We start from the raw sequence: 23954 nt of genomic DNA, 5'->3' as shown, positions 1-23954 counted from the left end.
CATAATGGTGCCATTTGCAGGGAGCTTACTTGTTTGCTTTGTCGTAAGCTAAGAAAATGTTTAAAATTATAAAATCTCCCGCCGCATGCGAGATAAGTTCAGTGATATGTTTTTTAACAGCAAGAAATATGTATTTGATGTGCAGATATTTATTGCCAGGTGAATGAAGTTTACGGCATGCAATGAGTATGGGTAATGTGTGGAAATGGGATTAAAGTTTGCTAAAGGCTTTTTTTATTGTGTCTTAGACTATAAAGTTGGCTAACCCAACTCTCACCTCGGCACACAATCGTCTCTCGTCTTTCTGCAGACTCTCGTCAGAACTCTGTGTACTGCCTGAGCGATCTGTGTCCATGTTGGGGAAGTTGCGCTCGACTCCTCGCTTGAGTGTGTTGAGTGCAGCCTCAGGCTCAGACTTGGCCCACAACAGACGAGCCTTCTCCACAAACAGTCCCTTCGGCTTGAATGGCTCCACTGTCAATATGTTGGTGTAGGCCTGCTGGAAGTGGCCTGACCTGGGGAAACCGTTCACAACCGTTATCATCTCAACAATAGATTCAATTTTACAGTTCTCTTCAAACTTATTTTACATAAGTACTTTTCCAGGCCTATCTTGCAGACATTTAGTAGATTAGATTTAATTTATATGCTGCTAGCACGCCAGAGTGCATATAACATTGATTGTTGGATGAATGATTTGTTAGCTTTACTGACCGAGATCAGCTGTTTTTTTTTGTTCCAGAAAATCAAACCAAATTATATCCACTTTTGAACAGTCACAACTTGTTTCCTATTCAAATTTTTCACCATAAAAATTAGTAAAACAATGGCTGAGGTTCAGAAATGAATAAATGACGATTTATGTCTTCAAACCTAACCAATAAAATCTCATGGAGTTTGATAAATGATGCGATCAAAAACCTAATGACACTTACTTGCGTGCGATTTCAATACTCTTGAGCCAGCTGTTTCCGATCTCGGTGGTGAATAGAGGTTGTAGCTGTGGGTCAATGTCCTTGGCCAGTGACAACACGACCCTTCTCACACCCAAGATCGGCTGAAGCACTCTGTATGATGTCTGAACAACCTTCAGTCGGTCGTCTAGCTCTTTCTGAACAACCTGCGGAGTTCACACTCCAAGTTTAGTATTGAATCACTTGCCAAGATTCTACTGCATAATCATTTTCTATGTTGGGGATCAAGATGATGTTTTACGATTATGAATCATGTAGGCCTACCCTAGTTAATTTTCAAACCATTAATTTGTCAATGGTAATCACACACCTGTCTGAACATGCTCTCCATCTCCTGGACTGGCCGCCCCTTCATCTTGAACACCATCTGGCCTACTTTTTCCAGTTCAGTAAGAATGTGCAGCCTGTAACACAGGAAAACAATGTAAACCGTCACAATATGAACAGTAGAAAATTTAACACTGCAAACAGATTACAGTCTGGATGATGAAACCAGTCTCGTGATCTTAACCCCTGGACTGGCCACGGCCTTCAGCCATTGGCCACTCGCCAGGTAGACCTAGGCCCTAGAGTATAGTTACCATTTACCTACTAAGGTTATGTTTTTAGGAAAAAGCATTTAGCTTGGATTAAATAAATATATAGGATGGAGAGGACACAGCTAACTCACCTGATGAAAGGTTGCAGACGAGTCAAAGAACACATAAAACCACACACATAATAATACTTAATATTTCGCCTCTTTCAGAAACTCTGTTTGAAACTGTGTCATCCTATTTAAACTGTTGTTTTGTAACTACCATCTAGGCCTACTTCTGAAGAAGCCTCTGAAAGAGGCGAAATATTAAGTATTATTATGTGTGTGGTTTTATATGTTCTTTGACTCGTCTGCAACCTTTCATCAGGTGAGTTAGCTGTGTCCTCTCCATCCTATATATTCATTTACCTACTAAATCACCATTAGCATTCACTTTGGATACTTAAGTAGACATCTCATCTATATAAACAGCTGCAGTCAGTTTTGAGCCAAAGAGAACATGACTGAGAGAGAGGCTGACATAGCTTGTGCCAGATGATTAAAATTATTCAGGGTGTTTTTATATTTTTTAACGCAAACCATATTACAAGTAGGTACTGTTAGAAACTTTTTAACGACAAAACATGCTCATATGTTGGTATCGCTGTTTTCTTTACTTCATTGTCAATCAGTAGTCCTATAAAGTGTTATTAGTGTTATTAGTGTTGTTAGTGTTATTAGTGTTGTTAGTGTTATTAGTGTTGTTAGTGTTATTAGTGTTGTTAGTGTTATTAGTGTTGTTAGTGTTATTAGTGTTGTTAGTGTTATAAGTGTTAAAGTGTGGTTAGTGTTATTGGGAATTTGTTGTAAATAAGACTCAAATGGTGTTTTCGCTTCTCTAAAAAGGACTATGTGAAACTACCACTATGTAACATCAAACAAAGTGCCACCGCCACTTACTTGACCACAACGTCGTAGCCATGCCGATACCCTATTGCACTCTTGGTGAGTGAACACCCAGCCAAATTGCGGACCAACGCCTGTCTGATGTGGTCCAGTCCGGCCACCATCTCGTCTTGATTGCCTCGAGACAGGTGTAACAATGCATGGCCCAGCGCTGTGCCCCACCCGTCCGTCGTAGTGGCACCCGTGCTCGTCAACAGCTGCTCCAGCTGCGGGAACATGGACAACGCCAACATGGCTTCTGCCTGCTCGTCCACCATGTCACTGCACTTGCCCATGCTGAAACACAACTGATAAATCAGAATTTTTTGTGGTTTAAAAAATTAGCCTGATGCAAAATGATAAATTATCTATCTTTCTTTGATTGTACTAAAGTTTATGTTATTTCATTGCCGTCGAGACTCACCTATTGAGGAACCCCTGAGTAAGCTGTAGAGCAGTAGAGGGCTGGTCCATGCCGAGGTAACACTGCACCATGCCTTTGTAGAAGTCCTCGTCTTCGTTAGACACAGAGTCTGGCAGTTGTACCAACCTCTCATAGCAAGCTGCAGCATCCTGGGATTGCATAGAGTATAGCCAAAAAAGTCTGTCTGAGGTGTTCAAAGTAATGATTTTTTATGACACCACATCCTAGGACGCTAGGATCAGCATCCTAAAACTGTTACAAATTACTTCAGGCAAGACCAAGAGTTTTGCGATATTATCATGCAGATAGATTCATGATGATTGGCGGGGTTTGAACTTAGAACCTTGGGGACCAAAGACCCCAACTTTCTACCACTAGACCAGCTCGCTCCCCTAAAGCTTAGATTTTTAGCTTGCTCAGATTTTTGCACTGTTTTCAGCCCAGTTAAGTCCCAAGTACTTTGTAAAAAACCGTACTTTCCTGTTAAAGGGAACATTCATTATTATCAATGATTTTTAATCGATATATCGATATTTTTCTTTCCCGTTACGATCCATTACAAATTGAAAACTATCTTGTTTAGGTTAAAATCAAGTTTATTATGGATTAAACTGTTCTAAGCTAACCTAACATAACCAACCAAACTTGCTGTACTATTTTAAAAATTCCGTTTGATTACAGAAATGGTATGTGGGGAATATTAAACGGAATTTTGAAATGTTACAGCAAGTTTGGTTAGTTTTGTTAGGTTGGTTTGGAACGGTTTCATTTCAATATTTTTTATTTAGTGAACAATATTTATTTATCGTAGTTGTCAGCTGATAGGTTTCAATTCGTTAATATTGATATATCGATTGAAAATCATCCATAATAATGAATGTTCCCTTTAACAGGAAAGTACCTAAAAAACTAATAGAAAATCAAGAGTAATTTATGCACATTTGATTTTACGAGAAGTAGTAACAAAACTTTTGGAGATCAGTTTTCAAAAGATGAATTGTTGGTTTTTTCTGCCAACATCTCTATTTTGCTTTTGACAAGAGAGATAAGGAAGATTGTGTATAGTCAACCAGCCCATTAACATTAGAACTGTAAAATCTCCTTTAAGTTTACAAAACTTATCCTTCTACATTATACAAAAAACTTGATAAACATAAACAGTGATTGCAAGCCAACCTGCAACTGGCCAGTGAGCTTGTGATAATGAATCATCTCTTGGGCGGTTGGCTCTTCGTCTCTAATGGCAATGATGCCTTTGAAACTGTCCGGGTCGTTGAGGTGGTAGTAGATTTTCTGTAAACAATAACTCATCAAACTAATTTCATAAAGAATTGTGTTAATATCACTACGGCCAAGAGTTTAAGAATTGTACTGATAGCAGTCTTACCCATCCTGCCCTTCTGCTAATATAGGACTTCTTTAGTGCATTCCTTGAAGGGAAATGAAGAAAAATTATCTTTACAAGGACTGTAAACCCTACTACAGAATAATTTGATCTTTCATGGTTTATACAGGGTGAATAAAAAGTCAAGACCCCCCCCCCTCTAATATTTTTCCAAGTAAATATACAGAGATATCCTTTTGGTGGTCGAGCAATCTTAGCAGAAAGTTTCATTTTATCATTTTGAAATTTTTGAGTGTCCCCCCAAAAGGGGGGATTTGGGGGGCAACTCAAATATTTTAAATGTAAACCCCCTACAAGTGACACCTCATTTTGAAGTGTTTACAAAAACTTAAAGAATGGTGAAAATTAGAGGTCGCTATCTCTTCTCTATCCAATATGGTAGCCCGTCAAATGTTGTGGAAAATCAATGGTAAAATTGTTATTATTGGCTGCCATTTTGGATAGAGAAGAGATAGCGAGCTCTGGTTTTCACCATTCTTTAAGTTTTTGTAAACACTTCAAAATGAGGTGTCACTTGAAGGGAGTTTACATTTAAAATTTTTGAGTTTCCCCCCAAAAGGGGGGATTCGGGGGACAACTAAAAATGTTTCAATAGAAACCCCTATCAAGTGACACCTCATTTTAAAGTGTTTACAAAAACTTAAAGAATGGTGAAAACCAGAGCTCGCTATTTCTTCTCTATCCAAAATGGCAGCCAATATTAACAATTTTACCATTGATTTTCCACAACATTTGACGGGCTACCATTTTGGATAGAGAAGAGATAGCGACCTCTAATTTTCACCATTCTTTAAGTTTTTGTAAACACTTCAAAATGAGGTGTCACTTGAAGGGGGTTTACATTTAAAATATTTGAGTTGCCCCCCAAATCCCCCCTTTTGGGGGACACTCAAAAATTTCAAAATGATAAAATGAAACTTCCTGCTAAGATTGCTCAACCATCAAAAGGATATATCTGTATATTTACTTGGAAAAATATTAGAGGGGGGGGGTCTTGACTTTTTATTCACCCTGTATAATAAAATATTCAGTTACTCACTTTGCCTTTAAAACTCACAAAACCCATATAAGAAGGTGTCCTTTCCACTAGATTTAATCTGTGTATAGGATATTGAAAATCTGTATGAAATCTAGTGTTATAATTGTGCCGATTATTTTCACTGTGGAGTTTTTCAAAATTTGATTTCACATACAATAAACATTTAAGAATATACAAATTAGGGACGGTTAGAATCTTTAGTTCTTTAAAAAGTTATTTGCAAGAATATTTTGCGGGCTTAAAAGTCATAATTCTAAGTATTCTTTTTTTGAAGTTTAAAAAGTTGATACGAATCAGAGGTGATGCCTCAAAGCACCATACTATAAACCATACTCTATTCCATACTGTAAAATTGACGAAAATAAAGCGTGATAAATCATTAGTCTAGTGTTTAAATCAACAACATTTCTTAAGACCATCATTTGAAAACAAACTGAATTTAACTTTTTAGAGGTGTTATGAATGTTATTCTTCCAATTCAATAAACTATCTACATCATTAAAATTTAGCTGTGTTGCTAAGATTTATTTTTTCATTATCAAAATAAACAAAGCCTTCAAGATCGTCCCTACACTGTGCAGTTTGAAATTTTACTATTTGTGTTTTAATGTGGTTCATTTTCAAACCGTTAACTTTAAACCATTTTGACAGATCATGAAGAGCTTGATTCAAGGCTAAACTTAATTCATGACTGTTTTTTGATTTAATTATGGCTGTCGTATCGTCAGCATATAACAACAAACTAGGTTTAACATTCTTAGGTAGATCATTTATGTACATCAAAAACAATAACGGTCCTAATATAGAGCCCTGAGGCACCCCCATAACAATCTTTTCCCATTCAGAAGCATACTTAATGATTTCTTTAATAATAAATGTTCTTTGAAAGCGATTGCTTAAATATGATTTCAACCACAAAATAACTGATTCTGAGAATCTATAGGTGGATAACTTATCAAGAAGAATTTGATGGTGTACACTATCAAAGGCTTTGGATAGATCACAGAACACGCCAATAGTGCTCTGTGACCCATCCAAGCTCTGTGTTATTGAATTTACAAAATGAGCCACAGTGGAAGTGGTACTTCGATTTTTCCTAAAACCAAACTGTTCATCAGCTAATAAGTTATTAGATTCCAGATAATAGGACATTTGATTGAATGCAATTTTTTCAAATATCTTTGAAAAAGAAGGCAGGATAGAAACAGGTCGGTAGTTATCTGAATTACTCTTAGAACCTTTTTTAAATAATGGCTTCACCTCTGCATACTTCAAATGATTAGGGAAAGTGCTATTGGTTAAAGTCTGATTGATGATTATGAACAATGGCTCAGCAACAATCTTGATTACTTTTTTTATCATAGTAGTTGAAATCCCATCCCAACCAGCCGTTTTTTATCGCTTAGTGACTTGACTATTTTGATAACTTGCTGAGGTGTAACTAAACTAAAGTTAAAAATTGGAATATCAGGTCTATGTGTGATTGATTTTTTTACTAGTTCCATTGCCTTACTCTTGGAAAAATTTACCCCTAAATCCTTCCCTACCTCAATAAATTTAGAATTAAAGTGACTTGCAATAACTGTGCCATCTGAGACTAACTTGCTATCAATAACTAAATCAGGAAAAGAATTATTGATTGGCTTGTAACCAAGTTCGGCTTTAACCACAACCCATACTGCTTTAGTCTTATTACTATTAGAAGCATGCACAAAATATACAAACGGTAAAAATAAAATCTTGCACCAATAGGCCTGACTTACCAAGTCCAGTTACCGGTACACTTTATGTGATTAGCCACAAACTATCACCAAAACACGCAAATAAGTTGTGGTATTATATCTTTTTAAAGGTTTAAAATGTATTTTTCAACAATTCCTGACCATAATCTGCAATTCAATAATCAAAACAACTCGTAAACAAACATTTACTAGAACGTAAACAGTCGAAATAACAAAAGACAAACCAGCTGCTGTGTAAAGCAGTCTACTATTGCGTAACGGTTTTTAAATGGTTGACCACATTTCACAGCTCAATTGTACAGTAAAAGAGCAAAATAGTTGTAGCCAACCTCCTTCTGTCGCATTTGGTGTGGTTTGCAGCCAGCTTTTTTGAATTGTGATAATGTATGAAGTGATTTTCTGAGCGTCTCGCTACGAGACGCCTGGCACTCAAGCTACGACAATGGTGCGTCTCACTAGCAGCTAGGGGTGTGCGAATAGTGATTTTCAACCTCGAGCCGAGCCGAGCCGAGCTTTTTAAAAAATGTTCGAGCTCGAGCTTTTTCGAGCCGAGCTTTTCCTAGCGTAACCTTATCTTAATTATTAAACTTTTTTTCTTAAAAAAGTGCATAATAATAATAATGTTCAGTCAATTTTTAAATAAACACAATGTTATTTTAATATGTTTAAAAACATTGAGAATTGTCAAGACATCAAATAGTAGATCAGTGTTTCCCAACCAGTGTGCCGCGGCACACTGGTGTGCCAGTAGGCCACTGTAGGTGTGCCGCGAAATTTTAAGTACTTAAACAATTTTTGATCAAGAAAGAAACTTTTAATAAACATACGTCAAGCACAAGTTTCCCACTAGAACTGAAACCAGGGTTTGTTTAATATTTCTCACTCATTATTGGTAAATTCATACAACATTTTAATCAAGCTCAATGTTTTATTATTATTTAAAACTTTCCACTTAATAAACACTAAATAATGTTTATATGTTGGATAACAAATGTGAGTTTTATATTTTTTACCTTGGTAAACCCACCTTTATATTATATACATATATATATTTACTAGTAAAAAATAGGTTATACGGAGTACGATGGAATTGAAAAAAAAGTTTTTTATGCACTTACTAAATGTAATTTTAACTAATGATATTTTGTATACAAGTGTGCCGTGACTCCAAACTTGTTCTAGTTAGTGTGCCCTGAACGGAAAAAGGTTGGGAAACACTGTAGTAGATAATCACGATAAGAACTGAACTGAACTAAATGAAGATGCAAGAAATAAAAGGATATCGATTGAAGGCCTGAAGAGATATGCAGTGCAGACTGAGACAATCAGATTGTCTTTCATAACAGAACAGCAACGTGACCTTGAATGACGACAAAACAACTAGCAAGTCGATTACATATGTATATTGTAACTACTATGAATATTTAATTATATTTTGTATAAATAAATACAAAATAAATTTAAAAACACATGATTATTCTTGTTGTTTTCCATGCACAAAATATTTTTGTTTTACGAATCCTATTAATCAAAAAAGAACATGGTTGGTTTGGATCCAAAAAGGTGGAGAGACAAGTTTTACTTATATATTAAAAAATATATAATTGACATAGAGGAAATAGACCAAAGCACTAGAATTAATAGAATAACACACAAAGTAAACAAGAAATGAAATGCAGAACACGATGATTTAACACTGTCACTCAATTTTGTTATCTAGAAGAGTCGGCGAACTAATCAATAAATAGCCAAAACCAGTTTCCTCCCCTTCACACAGTCTCACCGCCCCCCTCCCCCCCAATCCGGGTGGCCCAACACTTTGTCCTTGAAACACCCTTGCGTCTGAAACAATAAACCCTTACACCCTCGTTGCTGTTTTGACAACAGGTTTATGGATGAGATCACTATTTTTCATTTCCAGAATTAACTATCAATTATTATTATTTGCAAGATACAAATAGGAAACTACATCACATTATGGTATTCAATGACCCATGTACTATCAAAAATTAATAACTCATTACTTATTTTGATAATAAAAAGCACTCATTACAGCACGCGCCACTTATTTATATATATATATATATAATCCTCAAAGTAACTGTTACTTTATACAAAATAAAATAGGTACAAAATTGTGTGGCCAGTCAAACTTTATAAACAAACATTTTATTCTATAAAATACAGATGGTAAATAGGGGTTGGTTTAAAGGAAATAAAATACAAAACATATTTATTAATTATTTTGATAAACATTAGAAAGGTTATGGGATTGATTGAACTAAAATAACCGCAGGGAAACTTATAAGTAGAAAAGTCGTCAACCACAATCTGTTTAATCAGTACATTGTTAGAGAGAGAGAGAGAGAGAGAGAGAGAAAGAGAGATAGCAGATAGGGGCGTTTGATAAGGAATCTGAAAAGTAAACAAACAAGGAACAACGACACGACGATACTCGTTTACAGCCTTATTGTCTCGCCCACTACATTTGCACACGTGACCACTTTTTGTTTCTTCCTTATCTTTCATCCGTCCCAAAATAGAATTCCTGAAATAGTTTGTTGGTATAATCTCCCCTCCCACACAAGGCGCAGTGCTCAGTGCGCACTGTAGGTTGCCACGGCAACCGTGTGTCGTCATAGCGACTTAGCCAATCACGCACTCGCACTGCGTTGTATATTACGATACGAATAGTTGTGTTAGAAAGACAACGCGATAGGTGGTAGTTTCATCAAAATTACGATCGATAATCATTGCGTCTTGACTGAGTTGAGGTTCGTGCTTATCAAGACACAATTATGAAACGGAGGAGAGTAAATTTAAATGAAAGTTAGTTCCTTATTTATTAATTTAATTTTTATTTGCTAGTTCAATAAGTATTCGGCTCGAACATTTCGAACTTTTTGAAAATCACGAGCCGAGCCGAATAGCGTCCTATTCGGCTCGAAAAAGCTCGATGTTCAAATACTCGCACACCCCTACTAGCAGCACTCAAAAGGGTTAACATTTCCAGTTTATGATTTAAAGCACTGAAACTGTTGGCTCAATATTGATATTTTGTGATCACACTCACCCCTAAATAAGGCAGATAACTTTGTACCAAGTCAGGGTTCTCATTCATATAGTCCTCAAGGAACAGCAGTGCTCGAGTGTACTCCTTGCATCTGAACGATCCATCTGCAATGTCCTTTTTGGAAAAGGTAGACAAAAATTCTGAAAGATAAAATTAATTTCAATTGATTTTTATCTTCCCTCTTTATAAAGTTAGCACTAGCTATCATGAAAAAACGTCACACTTAATAGGATCAATATTACTGACTAGTGAAATATGCTAAAGATAACACCAATAATAATGTTTAATCTACTGTAAACATAAGCTATATTGTTGTTTGTGTGTGACACAAATCAAACTAGTCAAGTCTCGAAATTTCGGGAAATTTTAAATCTCGTTACACGAGACGAGATTTTTTTTGCCGAGATTTTTATCGAGACGAGAATAAAAAAATTAAATAAAAACGCCTGCAGAAAGTCAATGCAATACCCACAATACAGAAGTGTGTTGTAGTTGCGTTTCCTCTGCGAAGGCGTTCTTATTTAATTAATTCTTTAAATGTAAATATTACTTTAATTTAGGGATGGTCAAGTCTCGAAATTTCGGGAAATTTTCGGGAAATTTTCAATCTCGTTACACGAGACGAGATTACTTTTTGGCCGAGATTTTTATCAAGACGAGAATAAAAAAAAAAAAAAAAAAAAAAAAAAAAATTAAAAACGCCTGCAGAAAGTCAATGCAATACCCGCAATACAGGAGCGTGTTGTAGTTGCGTTTCCTTTTCGAAGGCGTTCTTATTTAATTAATTCTTTTAATGTAAATATTACTTTAATTCTTTTAATGTAAATACTACTTTCATTATTTTAATAATATTACTTTAATAACATTTGAGAAGTTTTGTTAAGTGTAAGCAGTGTGAGGAATGTTTTATTACTATAAAAAAGTCAAAACAAGTAACTATTTTATAAAAATTAATATTGCTTTTATTTTATGATTTATTTTATTTTAGGATAAGTTGAAATCCATCCTAACTGATATCACCATGTTTCCTAATCGTAGGCATTTTTAATAAGTTAGGCGTGATTAATAAAAAAATGTTATGCTGATGTTATTTAATAAAAGATTGTAAATATTCTTGCCTATTATCATTATTTTAGTATTTAAACAGTCATCTAACAATGTTACAAAATCAGGTAAAAATTTCGAACGTGCATTTCCCGTTGTGTATGAGAAGAGAAATCTCGTCTCGATCTCGTCTCGAAATTTTATGAGAAATAAAAAATCTCGTCTCGTCTCGTCTCGAACTAAAAATCCAATCTCGTCCATCCCTACTTTAATTATTTTAATAATATTACTTTAATAACATTTGAAAAGTTTTGTTAAGTGTAAGCAGTGTGAGGAATGTTTTATTACTATAAAAAGTAAAAACAAGTAACTATTTTATAAAAATTAATATTGCTTTTATTTTATGATTTATTTTATTTTAGGATAAGTTGAACTCTATCCTAACTGATATCACTATGTTTCCTAATCGTAGGCATTTTTAATAAGTTAGGAGTGATTAATAAAAAAATGTTATGCTGATGTTTTTTAATAAAAGATTGTAAATATTTTTGCCTATTATCATTATTTTTTTATTTAAACAGTCATCTAACAATGTTACAAAATCAGGTAAAAATTTTGAACGTGCATTTCCCGTTGTGTATGAGAAGGGAAATCCCGTCTCGAAATTTTATGAGAAATAAAAAATCTCGTCTCGTCTCATCTCGAACTAAAAATCCAATCTCGTCCATCCCTAAATCAAACCAAAAGGAAAAGCCTTCACTCTAGCTATGGTTTCTGTTTGAAATATTATTACATAAAATAAGAAGCAATGGATACAAAACTACTTACTCCAGAAAAGGAGTTAAAGGCAGTTGAAGCACACGAAAACTTCACAACACAATTAAAATGATATTTTGTCACTACAAGGGGGCGTAATATGATTTTATACTACTACTATTCTATATGTTGTTAACATTTTGTGTGCTTAACTGCCTGGATCACTTTCTTTGGTAAGGTAGTTTTGTATACATTCCTCCAATCTTAATTTACTCCTAAGCCAAAAGTTTTATGAAAAAAAAACTTCTTTGCAAAATAAATGTATTCTTTTGGTGCATTAACACTTGGAACACTTGGATGGTATCGTGAGCATTCTTTGTAACTAAAACTCCTCAACCAATTTCAACATTATTGGCAAAAGAAAAGGTTTACATAAAGTTGAAACTGGGCCTACAAACATACTTGGTACTCACCCACAGATACTATAAGGAGAATATTTCACAGAAAATGAATGTCTAGGGTTGCTGTATAACTCACCCCTGAGTTTGTGGTACTGGTCTGCTAGAGTTGACTCCTCACTGGGGTTTATCTGCTGTTTCGTCTGTCTCAGCCAGTGGTAGAGGAAGTCCAACAGTTGGTAGACTGTCTTGGCACACAGAGCGTGAGTGTGACTGCCATCTTGTGTCCACTACGCAAGACAAGAGGCATTTCATAAAATCATGAAGATGTGTGGTTATCCTGCTTTGTTCAATCAGGGGAAAAGTTCTTTTTTCGATAGTTTGAAACTGACCCAGTCGTACTTGATCATCAGACTTGTAATGAACGGTATCAGCAATGTGACAAACTTCTGTCATTAGCTTGTCAAAAATTTTTATCTTGAGTGGGAGTAACCATGATATTTAATAGGGAAAATCATAAAAGTTGCAATAACTTTTGAACTGTAATTTTTAAAGCAATGGGGGTTGCTTTATTTTGTTTAGAATAATTAGAAGGACCATAACATACTTATTTTAATCAAAATTGGTTTCTTTAATTGATTTTTTTTAACTTTATGTGTTTTACATGGGAAAATAACATAAGTCACAACAACCTTTGGGCCATAATCTTTACAGCAATAGGGGTTGTACAGTTTTTACAAGAATTTAAACGACATTACATGCTAAATTTTAATGGAAATGGTTCAGGCCATTTTTGAGAAAATTTGCTTTTTTCATTATTTTTAGTCACTGACCTTAGTGCTCTGCAGGGATCCGGTGGAGGGGATGCTGCGACAAGTTTCAGGTGTTGGCTGGTCTTCCTCCCCGCGGTGGAACAACACAGCGCAGATCTCCTCTCCGATACGACGACTTTCAGACTTTGTGGCTCCCAGTATAGCATGCACTGCAACACACCAGCTGGGTGAATAACTCTAAATACTCACAACAAGTCAACAAATTATAGAACAGAGCACTCTAGGAAAGAACTCTGGTCCTAAAAATGTTGACATCCGTCTACTAGGGCTGTTGTTTGGCCAATAAGGAAGAATGTTATGTTATGGCTCAGCTAAGGCAAATCAAAGCAGGGATTGTGCATCAGAGGTAGAATCCTCTGAACAGTTCTGATGTGGTGAGTTAAAGCCCAGAGAAGTTTCATATTCTATGCAAATGGGAGATAGAAAAAACAAGTCACCTTAAATTAAACATTGCTGTGCTAGTAAAAGATCACGATAGCACACAGTGTTTTTATCTTTTAGTTATAAAACAATTCTTCTACCCATTAAATTAACTCACAAACTATGTACGGAAGGAAGAACAACAATGACTGCAGATCCTTCTTGAGACCCAGCAAGCAGACCGAGAACACATTCCTCACAAACTCGTCGGTGACAGAGGGAATCAGACGCGAGACCCAGTTCCACGCCCATACTTTCAGTGATGAACACAAATCGGTGCTGAAAAAACAAAACATATAATTTGGGCACAGTTAAACTTTGCTTACTGATTATGCATACAGCTAAGTAAACTATATTTAGTAGGTAATCGAATGAAAGTTACTTTTAAGGTAAAAACTAGTAGGTAACGTGAAACCCTTAGTGAACGTTTAAAGTCCTATATCCAGGAATTTATCATCCTTACTGAAACTGACCTGAATAAAACTGTATCTGTAGCGTTAATGCAAATGCTGAAAAATACCAAAGTGTAAGTTCTAAAAATCATTATGAAAATATAGTGCTAACTTTGATGTCACTAGGTACAGTGTGTCAAAGTATATACTTTTTTTTCTTAAGCAAGTTTAAAGTGGATATGTATGAACAAGGGTAAAATAAAGAAAGGTGAAGAGGTTAGATATTAATGCCACCAGCAGGCTAGATTAAACTTTGTTGAGTTTGTTTTTGTAAATAACTTCTTGATCAGCATTTGACGTGTTATTAAATGTACGGAAAGTAAATAAAAGAGACTTCTTATAACACTTGAAACATATATTTATATTATAGGCGTAAATATATGTTTTTAGTGTTATAAGACGTTTCTTTTATCTACTTTCTGTTTGTTTTTGTGTCATAAGTAGTATAGGGAGGGTGCATTTGGGGCAACAGGTGTTGCCCCCCGCAAAGCAATACCTTGTTTATTGTTTACAATCCTTGACCCCTGACCTCCAGTAATCAGCCGATAGCGCCAATCAAACGTTTAACCCCAATTGACCCCAACTAAAAAACAATTAGATAAAAGATATCGCATTCCGGCGTTATCCGTTATCGGGTATTCCCCGACCCGCGGGTCGCCGCGTCTGTTTACATCGTCCGCCATTGTTGTTTACACTTCTTTATCTCCTTTTGCGCGCGTGATCAAGTCTGTCGATGTGTGCTAACAGCTATTCGCGCTCTATCTGTTGGTAAAACAGTGAACTAGATGAAATACTAGATTTTCATAATTAGTGTTTTAAAAGTGTGGCAAAAAGAAGTCATGCCGCCTCAATGGGATTTTTTTAGTTTCCCTAACACTCGCTATTTACAAAGCTAAGACGTTACCACTGAGCCAGCATGACTTCTACAGACTGCCTTGTATTTTATGTCATATAGCCAACCTAATGAATTCAGTCTTAGTGTGTCCATCGATCTAGTACAATGTCTGGACCTAATCAAGAACGGTCAAATTCATCTCTTGGCTCTTCAAATGCCAACAGAGCCAACCTTACTTTGGATTTTTCCAGACCACATCAACGCAATTATGAACGCATGGCTGGAGATAGGAATCGTGAACAGAGTGGGTTCGTGTCATCATCTACTTGGACGACTGGAGATGACAGGTGGTACAAAGCTCAATCTAGCGATGTTAGCCCAAACGTTGTTAATCGTCCAATCCAAGTTTCAAAAGTGACTAACAGCCAGAGTGATATAGTTGAAAACCAATTGAGGATTTTGTTTGGCTAGACAGAATTCTTGGTATAAAAGCCATGTTTCAAGTTTGTATGGTTTCAGTATACTTTGATATCCGACTGTGTGGAAATGTCTATAGCAGTAAATATGGAATTTCACGAAGAATTTATTATAACAAATGATATGAAAATTCAATTCAAAAATGACCAATTGGAAACAAAAATAATCATTAGTGTATACACACCAAATGGGAGAGAAAGCGTTTCGCTAGATGTTGACAAGTGGACATAATTTAAAAAATCAATCAGTGATGTGGATCAAGAGTTTTACAGAAGATTTAATCACCAGCCATCTTTGTAAATTGTGATAAATTGACAAAAAAATTGTTGATATAATCATTAGTTGTCATTAGTAACCCTACTGAATTTTACTCATTCATCATCTAGTCAGCGACGAGTGCACTCTTTTGCGGAGATGGATTATTTACTTGATATTCAGGGATATAAGGGTGATGGAGAAGAGTTCATTGTAAAGGAGCTAGCTCTTATTTCCACTGATTGTCAGATTTATGAACTGCATTTATTCAAACCACCTTGTAATTTTGTTACTTTACCAAACCATGTGCAAAAACAAGTGATGTGGCTTGAAAAACGACACCATGGACTTTTTTGGGGTTCGGGATTTCGGGAGTATGACCAACTTAAGGATGTGTTAGCAAGTGTTCAAATACAGGGTAATGTATATGTGAAAGGAAAAGAAAAACAAAAAGTAGTTACTAAACTTTTACCAAGTGATGGTGTAAATGTGGTCAACCTTGAAGATCTAGGATGTCCAAACCTACAGGATCTTAAGTCGAACTTTTATCACTCTCAAATGATAAAACCATGCAATTTTATTCACAATCCATTAAAGTGTGCTTATATAAATGTTTATGTTCTACTTCAGTGGTGGAAAATGGAAAAACTTATTAATGAAAGGCTCAAAATGGTCAATATGGCTATTGTGGAGTGTTACAGAAAAGGGTACAATGGCTTGAGCTCAGAACTAGTTAAATACCTCCCTAAAGAGTTCTTAATATCGCACTATGAAGATATTGAAAATATTTTTGACAGACTTCCAGGAATGTTAAAGAATGATGTCAGCATATTATTAAACATGAGATGCACAGATCACTACAACGGTACATCGAATGGTGATATGTTTGATGGACCCAATCCAAAAAGAAAACACTGTCCTCATTGTGTAATTACATTTTATCAAAAGTCTAAAGTCTAATGTGGATTGATAAGCTAATATTATTGTGTTATCCAACTCTCCTTCATTTGTCATAGTGAGGCTGTTTGGATAACATCAATGGACTCGTCTTCATTTACATCTATTACACTGTCATCACCCTCCTCGTCAACTTCATCTGTTTCACTTCCATCGCCTTGGGAATCTTCCTTCAATACTGACTTTGGTTCAAATATTTTTAATGCACGAGAAGAAGATCTTGTAAAATCGGGTTTTTATAGAACAAAATGCTATGAACAAGTAATATGCTGTGGTTGTGGTTGGCAGTCGGATAGTGAAAAATTATCACTTAGACACTTGAACTTTCTTCATAAAGTATCGAACCCTAACTGTAAAATGAGTGAATATATTGAAGGAGACTATACTAATTACTTAAATTATAAAAAATCTATTGAAAATACTGAAAGCATGATGAGAGAAACTTTTATTATATGGCCAAAGCTATATCCAAATATTGAAGATATGGTAAAAACTGGATTCTACTACACAGGAGTGGAAGATTCTGTTTCATGTATCAACTGTGGTGTCGTCTTAGATCATTGGAATCTCGATGATATACCTGCGGCGGAACACAAGAAGGCTTCACCTCATTGTAAATTTGTACACTGATTTAAGTATGATAATAAATTGTATAAAACCAATTCTACTGTCTTTTTTATCATCACTCTGACCTAGTCTTTAAGATGGCAGCATCAATTAGATCTTGTATAGCAAAAGAGTTGCATAAACAGGCACGTAAAAATTATCCAAGACGTAATGTTGTATTAAAAGGTATGCATGATTTGTATCAAGCGGACTTAGTGGACATGTTGAAATTTTCAAAATACAATAAAGGATTTAAGTATATTTTAACAGTTATCAACTGTTTCACAAAATTTGCTTTTGCAATCCCACTGAAAACCAAGAGTGGACCTGAAATGGTTAAAGCTCTTATGCCAATACTAGACTCTAATCCAATGAAACATTTCCAAACTGATCAAGGAACTGAGTTTTTCAATTCAAATGTTAAATCTTTAATGAAAAAGTATAATATCAATCATTATTACACATTTTCTGATAAAAAAGCATCAATTGTTGAAAGGTTCAATCGAACACTAAAGAGTAAAATGTGGATTATGTTTAGTGAGCAAGGGACTTACCATTGGCTTAGTAATCTCTCAAAGTTGGTTTTAAAGTATAACAATACAGTTCATCGCACTATAGGAGTTAAACCAATTGATGTTAACAGTCAAAATGAAAGTTATGTAATGGAAAACATAATTAAGAGCCGTAAAAAATATCATTTGAAACAAACATTCAGGGTTGGTGATCGAGTGAGGATAAGCAGAAAGCAGAACGAATTTTCAAAGGGTTACTGGCCGCGTTGGAGTAATGAGATTTTCACCGTATATAAAGTTCAGTTTACCGAGCCAGTAACATATATTTTAAAAGACGATAGAGGTGAAGTTGTCAAAGGTGGATTTTATGAGCAAGAGTTGAGAACGACTAAGTGCGGTGACACATATTTAATAGAAAAAGTAGTTAGATCAAGTAAAGACAAGGTTTTAGTTCGTTGGTTGGGGTTTGATAAAACATATGATAGTTGGATTAATAAAAGTGATTTGGTAAAATGAGATTCATCAAACAAAAGAAAAGTTTGCCAATTGTCAATTTGGATATAATGTTATATAAAACTAGTAAGAATCTTAAACGTCGTCATGGACAGTTGTTACCTAATGCAATAAGATGTATTGTTTGTGGACCATCAAACTGTGGTAAAACAAACTTAGTTTTAAACCTTATATTTTCCCCTCAAGGGTTACTATTTGAAAATGTGTATGTGTATTCAAAATCTTTATATCAACCTAAATATGAGTTTTTGTCATGTATCTTAAGTAAAATTCCTGAAATTGAATACAAATCATATTCTGATAACGATGATGTGCCACATCCAAGTGATGTCAAACCAAACTCCATCATGATATTTGATGATATTGCCTGTGGTAAACAAGAAAACATTAAAAATTATTTTTCCATGGGCAGACACAAGTATATTGATACATTTTATATATGTCAAACTTACAGTTATATCCCGAAACAGTTAGTTCGCGATAATGCAAATTTAATAGTAGCTTTTAAACAAGATGATCGCAACTTACGACATATTTTTAATGACCACGTGATACCAGATATGACCTTTGAACATTTTAAAGAATTGTGCAATAAAATTTGGCAGATAGGCATTAATAGTTTTATCGTAATAGATAAGGAAGCAGAATTAAACATGGGACGTTACCGATCAGGATTTGATACATTTGTAAAACTGTGACGAGTCATTCTAGTGTGAAACGTTGAGCCGTTAAGATGGAAGATAGTGTAAGTGATAAACAAGCTTCAAACAAGACAAAAGAAGATACTGTCAAAGAAATAACGGAATTAAGAAAAAATATTAAACATAAACATAGATTGCTCAAAAGAGACATATTAGAGAGTGATGAAATGTGGGAAAATAGACTCAAACCGATCACGGAACCACTCAAGTTACTGGTGGAGGAAAGTGAACAAATTCAGCAGAAACAACAGCTACAGGATATTGCTCAATACCAAATGAAACGGGAACGAAAACGCAGAGTAGAAGACTATTCTGAGACGACTCCGACAAAAATATTTATTCCAAACCCTGTTCAAGGTGTAAAGAGAAAGAAAATAGTTAACCATCCGCTGCAACCAGAATATGAGAGTGATTATGAGTACGGTGAGGATGATGAACAGCAACCTGTTCCAAAGCGATTGGCTAGCCATCATTCAAATATGGAGACAACAGAAATAGAAGGTGTTGAAAGTGGTAGTGAGATGATAACAGAACCCATACAACCTCAAACATCCTTAACAAGAACCCCCTTAACACCCTCAAGGGAAGAAGTATTCGAAACTCCCATTTCTGGAGAGGATCTAATAAAAACCCCACAAGGAAAGAAACTTGCAAAAGAATTTATTGAGACAAACTTCAAAGGAAAAATAGCCATAAAATATTTTTTGAAATTAATTAACGGTGGTAAAACCATAGACTACAATTATGGTGTTCGAATTGAAGAAAATTCTTGGATGATTGGTAGCAAACCGATAGATATCGATGATGATGACATAATAATTGATGGAGTAAGATATCATGGAACACCCGGTCTTTATGAGTTAATATTCATGAATATACCGAACGATTTTATATACAGTCAAGAAGATTTGCATGTATATGCACAGATTTTAGCAGTAACAAATGCACACAGAATAAACTATTCTAGCCAGGGAAGGGTTAAGTCAAATAGAGGAATTAAATACAAAACTATTATATCCAAATTACATGCCAATAACATCGAAGAACGACAAGATATGATGACTTATCCTGACATACTGACTCAAGCTGCAAGTGGAAGTGGCATCCCTCTTACAAATGATAAACCAAAATATATTTATTTTGATGATCCAAATGAACTTGTGGACAGACTACAGATTTTATTAGCATCTGAAAAATCGGGGAACACAGCACATACAGAAGAGATTAATTCAATAATGGAAGAGTTATATGAGTTGAAACCTGTTCTATCTAAACAGCTTGATGATTTGAATAGTTAATAAAGACGTTTATATTACAAATTGTTTGTATTTTTCATTTAGTCCGATCATAAACCTCATAGTGTTAACATAAGAACCTAAAGTTTACTGAAATTAGTATGAGTGTGGATAAGTTTGGGCGTCATACGAATGATGGAAAATGTTTAAGAGGACCAAGAGGTGAGGGTTTTGACTTAACTGTAAATGGAGATTTTAATATTAACAATAAAAAACTGTGCAATGTTGGGAATGCTACAGATTTAAATGATTGTGTTAATCTAAAAACTTTACAAAACTCTATAGAGAGTTGTCATAGATCATTTAATGAAGTTTTAAAACCAATAAATACCGTTGTAGATCAATTAAAAGAGAACAGCATCAATCCAGAAATATTACAAAACTCTATTGCTAGTTGCCGTGAATCAATTAAAGAGACTGTGAAATCCACAAACACAGCAATTGAAATTATTGATCAATTAAAAGCAGGCTCATTATTAAAAAATGATAAAGGAGAATTTAATGCTAATGGGTCTATTATTATTAATTTATCTAAACCAAAACACTGGTTTGATGCTATTCACTTTACATATTTTATGGAAACAATATCAGATATAACATATGCAATTTACACTCAATTAAATAAAAAGAGAAAGAAAAAGTCAAAAAAAGAATGGAAAGATTTGGTTGTCAGGATCCATCCTCCTGATTGGAATGAGCTATTTAATTTTAGAGATGATCCCAAGAATGTCTCAGTTGAAGATAAACCGCCGACATAAATACTTGGCAATGGATTCGCGTAGAGTCAGTTCTGTTCGTGGTGGTGGAGTGTTAGGTTCAATAGGCAACGCCGTAGGCACTGTTATAAATCGTGCTATTGATATTTTACCTGTAGAACTTCACATACCCGGCTATCAGTACTGTGGACCTGGGACGCATTTAAGGAAGAGATTAGCAAGAGGTGATCCCGGCATAAATAAATTGGATGCTGCATGCAAAAACCACGATATAGCATACTCAAGATCAAAGGATAGTGAAATTAGATCAGTTGCTGACAGCTTATTAGCTGAAAAAGCTTGGGAGAGGGTAAAAGCTTCAGACTCTAGTATTGGTGAGAGAGCCGCCGCCTGGGCAGTTACTAACATAATGAAAACTAAAGCAAAATTTGGTGGGGGAAAAGGACAGACTTCGAAAATTAAAAAACAAATAAGAAAGAAAAAACCTGTTGGGAAAAAGAAAAAAAATCCTAAATGCTCCTGCAAAAGGAAAAATAAAAGTGGTAAGGGGCTGTATTTGAGACCATATACTGGATCTGGTAGTAGTAGTAGTAAAAAAAAAAAATGTACTCATCGGAAATAATTGAAAGACTCCCGGAAAAACCATTAAGTAGTTTGGATATAATAAAACTTGCTGTTGATTTAAAGTTGCCTCATTTTAGAGGAGTTTTTATGAGGGACAGTTTACCATTAAGAGTTCATGAAAATGAATCAGCAGTTATTAACCTAGATAGTATAAAAGGAAATGGTACTCATTGGGTGTGTTATTATAAGAGAGGTTTTCATATTGAATACTTCGATAGTTTTGGCAACTTAAAACCACCAATTGAGCTGCAACAGTATTTCAACTCAGGATTCCATCCCACATTTGTTAAATATAACTATTTCCCAAAACAAAAATTCAACTCTATCAACTGTGGTCATTTGTGTTTGGATTTTCTCGCTAAAAGAAGATGATTTGTATTACTGGAAATTCGTCTAATTTAAATTGCTCACTGTTCCCTCCAATGGACTTATCATCAGCAAATGAATGGGAGCTGGGATTCCTGGATTTAATGACATATAACTCAATACCAAATGTGGAGGAAGGCATAAATAACATTTTACATGTTGGAAACGATATACAGATATCCTTACCAACAGGATCTTATGAAATCAGTGACATCAACACGTGTATAAATAAACAGATTAAAGAGAGGCATCCTTCTGTTACATTTGAGTTGGTTGCTAATAATAACACTTTGAAAAGTGAAATAAAGTGTTCGGAAGCTTTAGATTTTAGCAGACCTTCAAATATAGGTTTGTTACTGGGATTTAGTGAAAAAGTCATTCTTGAAGCTAATAAATGGCATGTATCTCCAACTCAAGTCACCATTAATAAAGTCGATGTCATACGAATAACATGCAATATTGTGTGTGGATCATACAGAGACGGTATTGAAGGACATGTGTTACATGAGTTTTATCCTTTAGTTGGACCTGGTTTTAAAATAGTTGAAAAACCAAAATCAATCATTTACCTACCTATTTTCAATAGAAAAAGTCTGTCAGAGTTTAACATTAAATTAGAGGATCAAGAAGGTAGGCTTGTTAATTTTAGAGGTGAGAACATCAATCTACGTTTACACATAAGAGAGAAATCACAACATCCATGATGGGATTCATTTTTGATAACCAAAAATCAGTAGGAAAACAGCAAAAAACATATAAGCCAATAAACCCCAATCACACAATCAGTAATAATCGAGAGGTTAAACAGTTAACACTGAAGAACCGTTTATTCTTAAAATCACTGGGGTTTTACAAAAAATAAGATGAATGACATCCTGAAAATTAGTGAAAGTGTGAACTATGACGATACTATATGCGATATAGAATATCACAGCCACACACCATACTCTTCCAATTCACTAAAGAACAGTGATGAAATACGAATCCCAGTTCATCAACAAGATGTCTATACACTGCCTAGTAAGAGTTTTCTACTAATCGAGGGGAAAATTGTAAAGGCTGCCGATAAGAAAGATGATACTACGACTGAATTGATTACCAATGCCATGTCTTTTTTGTTTGATGAAATTAGATATGAGTTATGCGGAACAGAAATTGATAGAGTAAAAAATGTTGGAATTACAACTACAATGAAGAACATATTAACTTCCCGCCCTTCTGATCAAAATTGGATGGAAAATGCCGGATGGAAAGTTAGCACAGTAGGAGTGCTAGATGAAAAAACTAATTTTTCATTTTGCATACCACTGAAATTACTCTTAGGTTTTGCGGAAGACTATAATCACATTTTGTTAAATGTTAAACAAGAGTTGATTCTTTTAAGGTCTTCAACAGATAAAAATGCAATTTTTCAAGCTGCTGCAGCTCTTCACGATGTCAATATAATCCTAGATAAGGTTGTATGGAAAATACCCTATGTCCGAGTTGAAGACAATACAAGACTTTCTCTCTTAAAAATAACTGATAGGGATCAACCTATATCTATGCCTTTTAGAAGATGGCAGCTGTACGAATACCCAACTCTCCCAGTATCAAAACTACATTCTTGGACGGTCAAAACAAGCTCAATGATGGAAAAACCGCGATATGTAATTTTAGGTTTTCAAACTGATAGAAAAGATAAATCAAATAAAAATACAACTCATTTTGATATGTGTAAGCTAGAAAATGTCAAACTATATTTAAATGCAAAATACTATCCTTATGATAATGTTAACGGAAACAAATCTCTAATGTTTAACTTTTACTCATCATTCCAGTCTTCTTATTATAATGGAATTGATGATCAACCATGTCTTAATAAGGAAACCTTTATTAAAAAGGTTCCACTGTTTGTAATAGATTGTTCAAAGCAGACTGAATTAATTAAAACCGGATCTTTAGATATCAGAATTGATTTTCAAACTTCGGATGACATGCCTGCTAACACATCAGCTTACTGTCTTATTATACATGATGCTTTGGTTCAATATTTACCACTGTCTGGTTCTGTACGAAAAATCATGTAATGTATG

The 23954-nt window shown here is 34.8% G+C and overlaps 1 protein-coding gene across 1 annotated transcript in view; it reads right to left on the bottom strand.

Annotated features, from left to right (window-relative positions):
* LOC128993145 (uncharacterized) overlaps window positions 1-23954 on the bottom strand; it is an 83564-nt gene that overhangs the window by 16082 nt on the left and 43528 nt on the right. The window contains exons 26-35 of the mRNA XM_054416903.1: window positions 13689-13849; window positions 13151-13299; window positions 12457-12607; window positions 10120-10259; window positions 4037-4153; window positions 2861-3009; window positions 2452-2733; window positions 1285-1378; window positions 936-1120; window positions 278-515 (exon numbers count right to left, since the gene is read on the bottom strand). Coding sequence (XP_054272878.1) covers window positions 278-515; window positions 936-1120; window positions 1285-1378; window positions 2452-2733; window positions 2861-3009; window positions 4037-4153; window positions 10120-10259; window positions 12457-12607; window positions 13151-13299; window positions 13689-13849 — 1666 coding nt within the window. The remainder of the gene's footprint in view (window positions 1-277; window positions 516-935; window positions 1121-1284; window positions 1379-2451; window positions 2734-2860; window positions 3010-4036; window positions 4154-10119; window positions 10260-12456; window positions 12608-13150; window positions 13300-13688; window positions 13850-23954) is intronic.

This window comes from Macrosteles quadrilineatus, unplaced genomic scaffold (assembly GCF_028750875.1).
Source record: "Macrosteles quadrilineatus isolate MER2022 unplaced genomic scaffold, UCM_ALF_1.0 Scaffold_4__1_contigs__length_99947679, whole genome shotgun sequence".
Taxonomy (NCBI): Eukaryota; Metazoa; Arthropoda; class Insecta; order Hemiptera; family Cicadellidae; genus Macrosteles; species Macrosteles quadrilineatus.
This window is presented reverse-complemented; position numbering and strand designations above follow the sequence as displayed.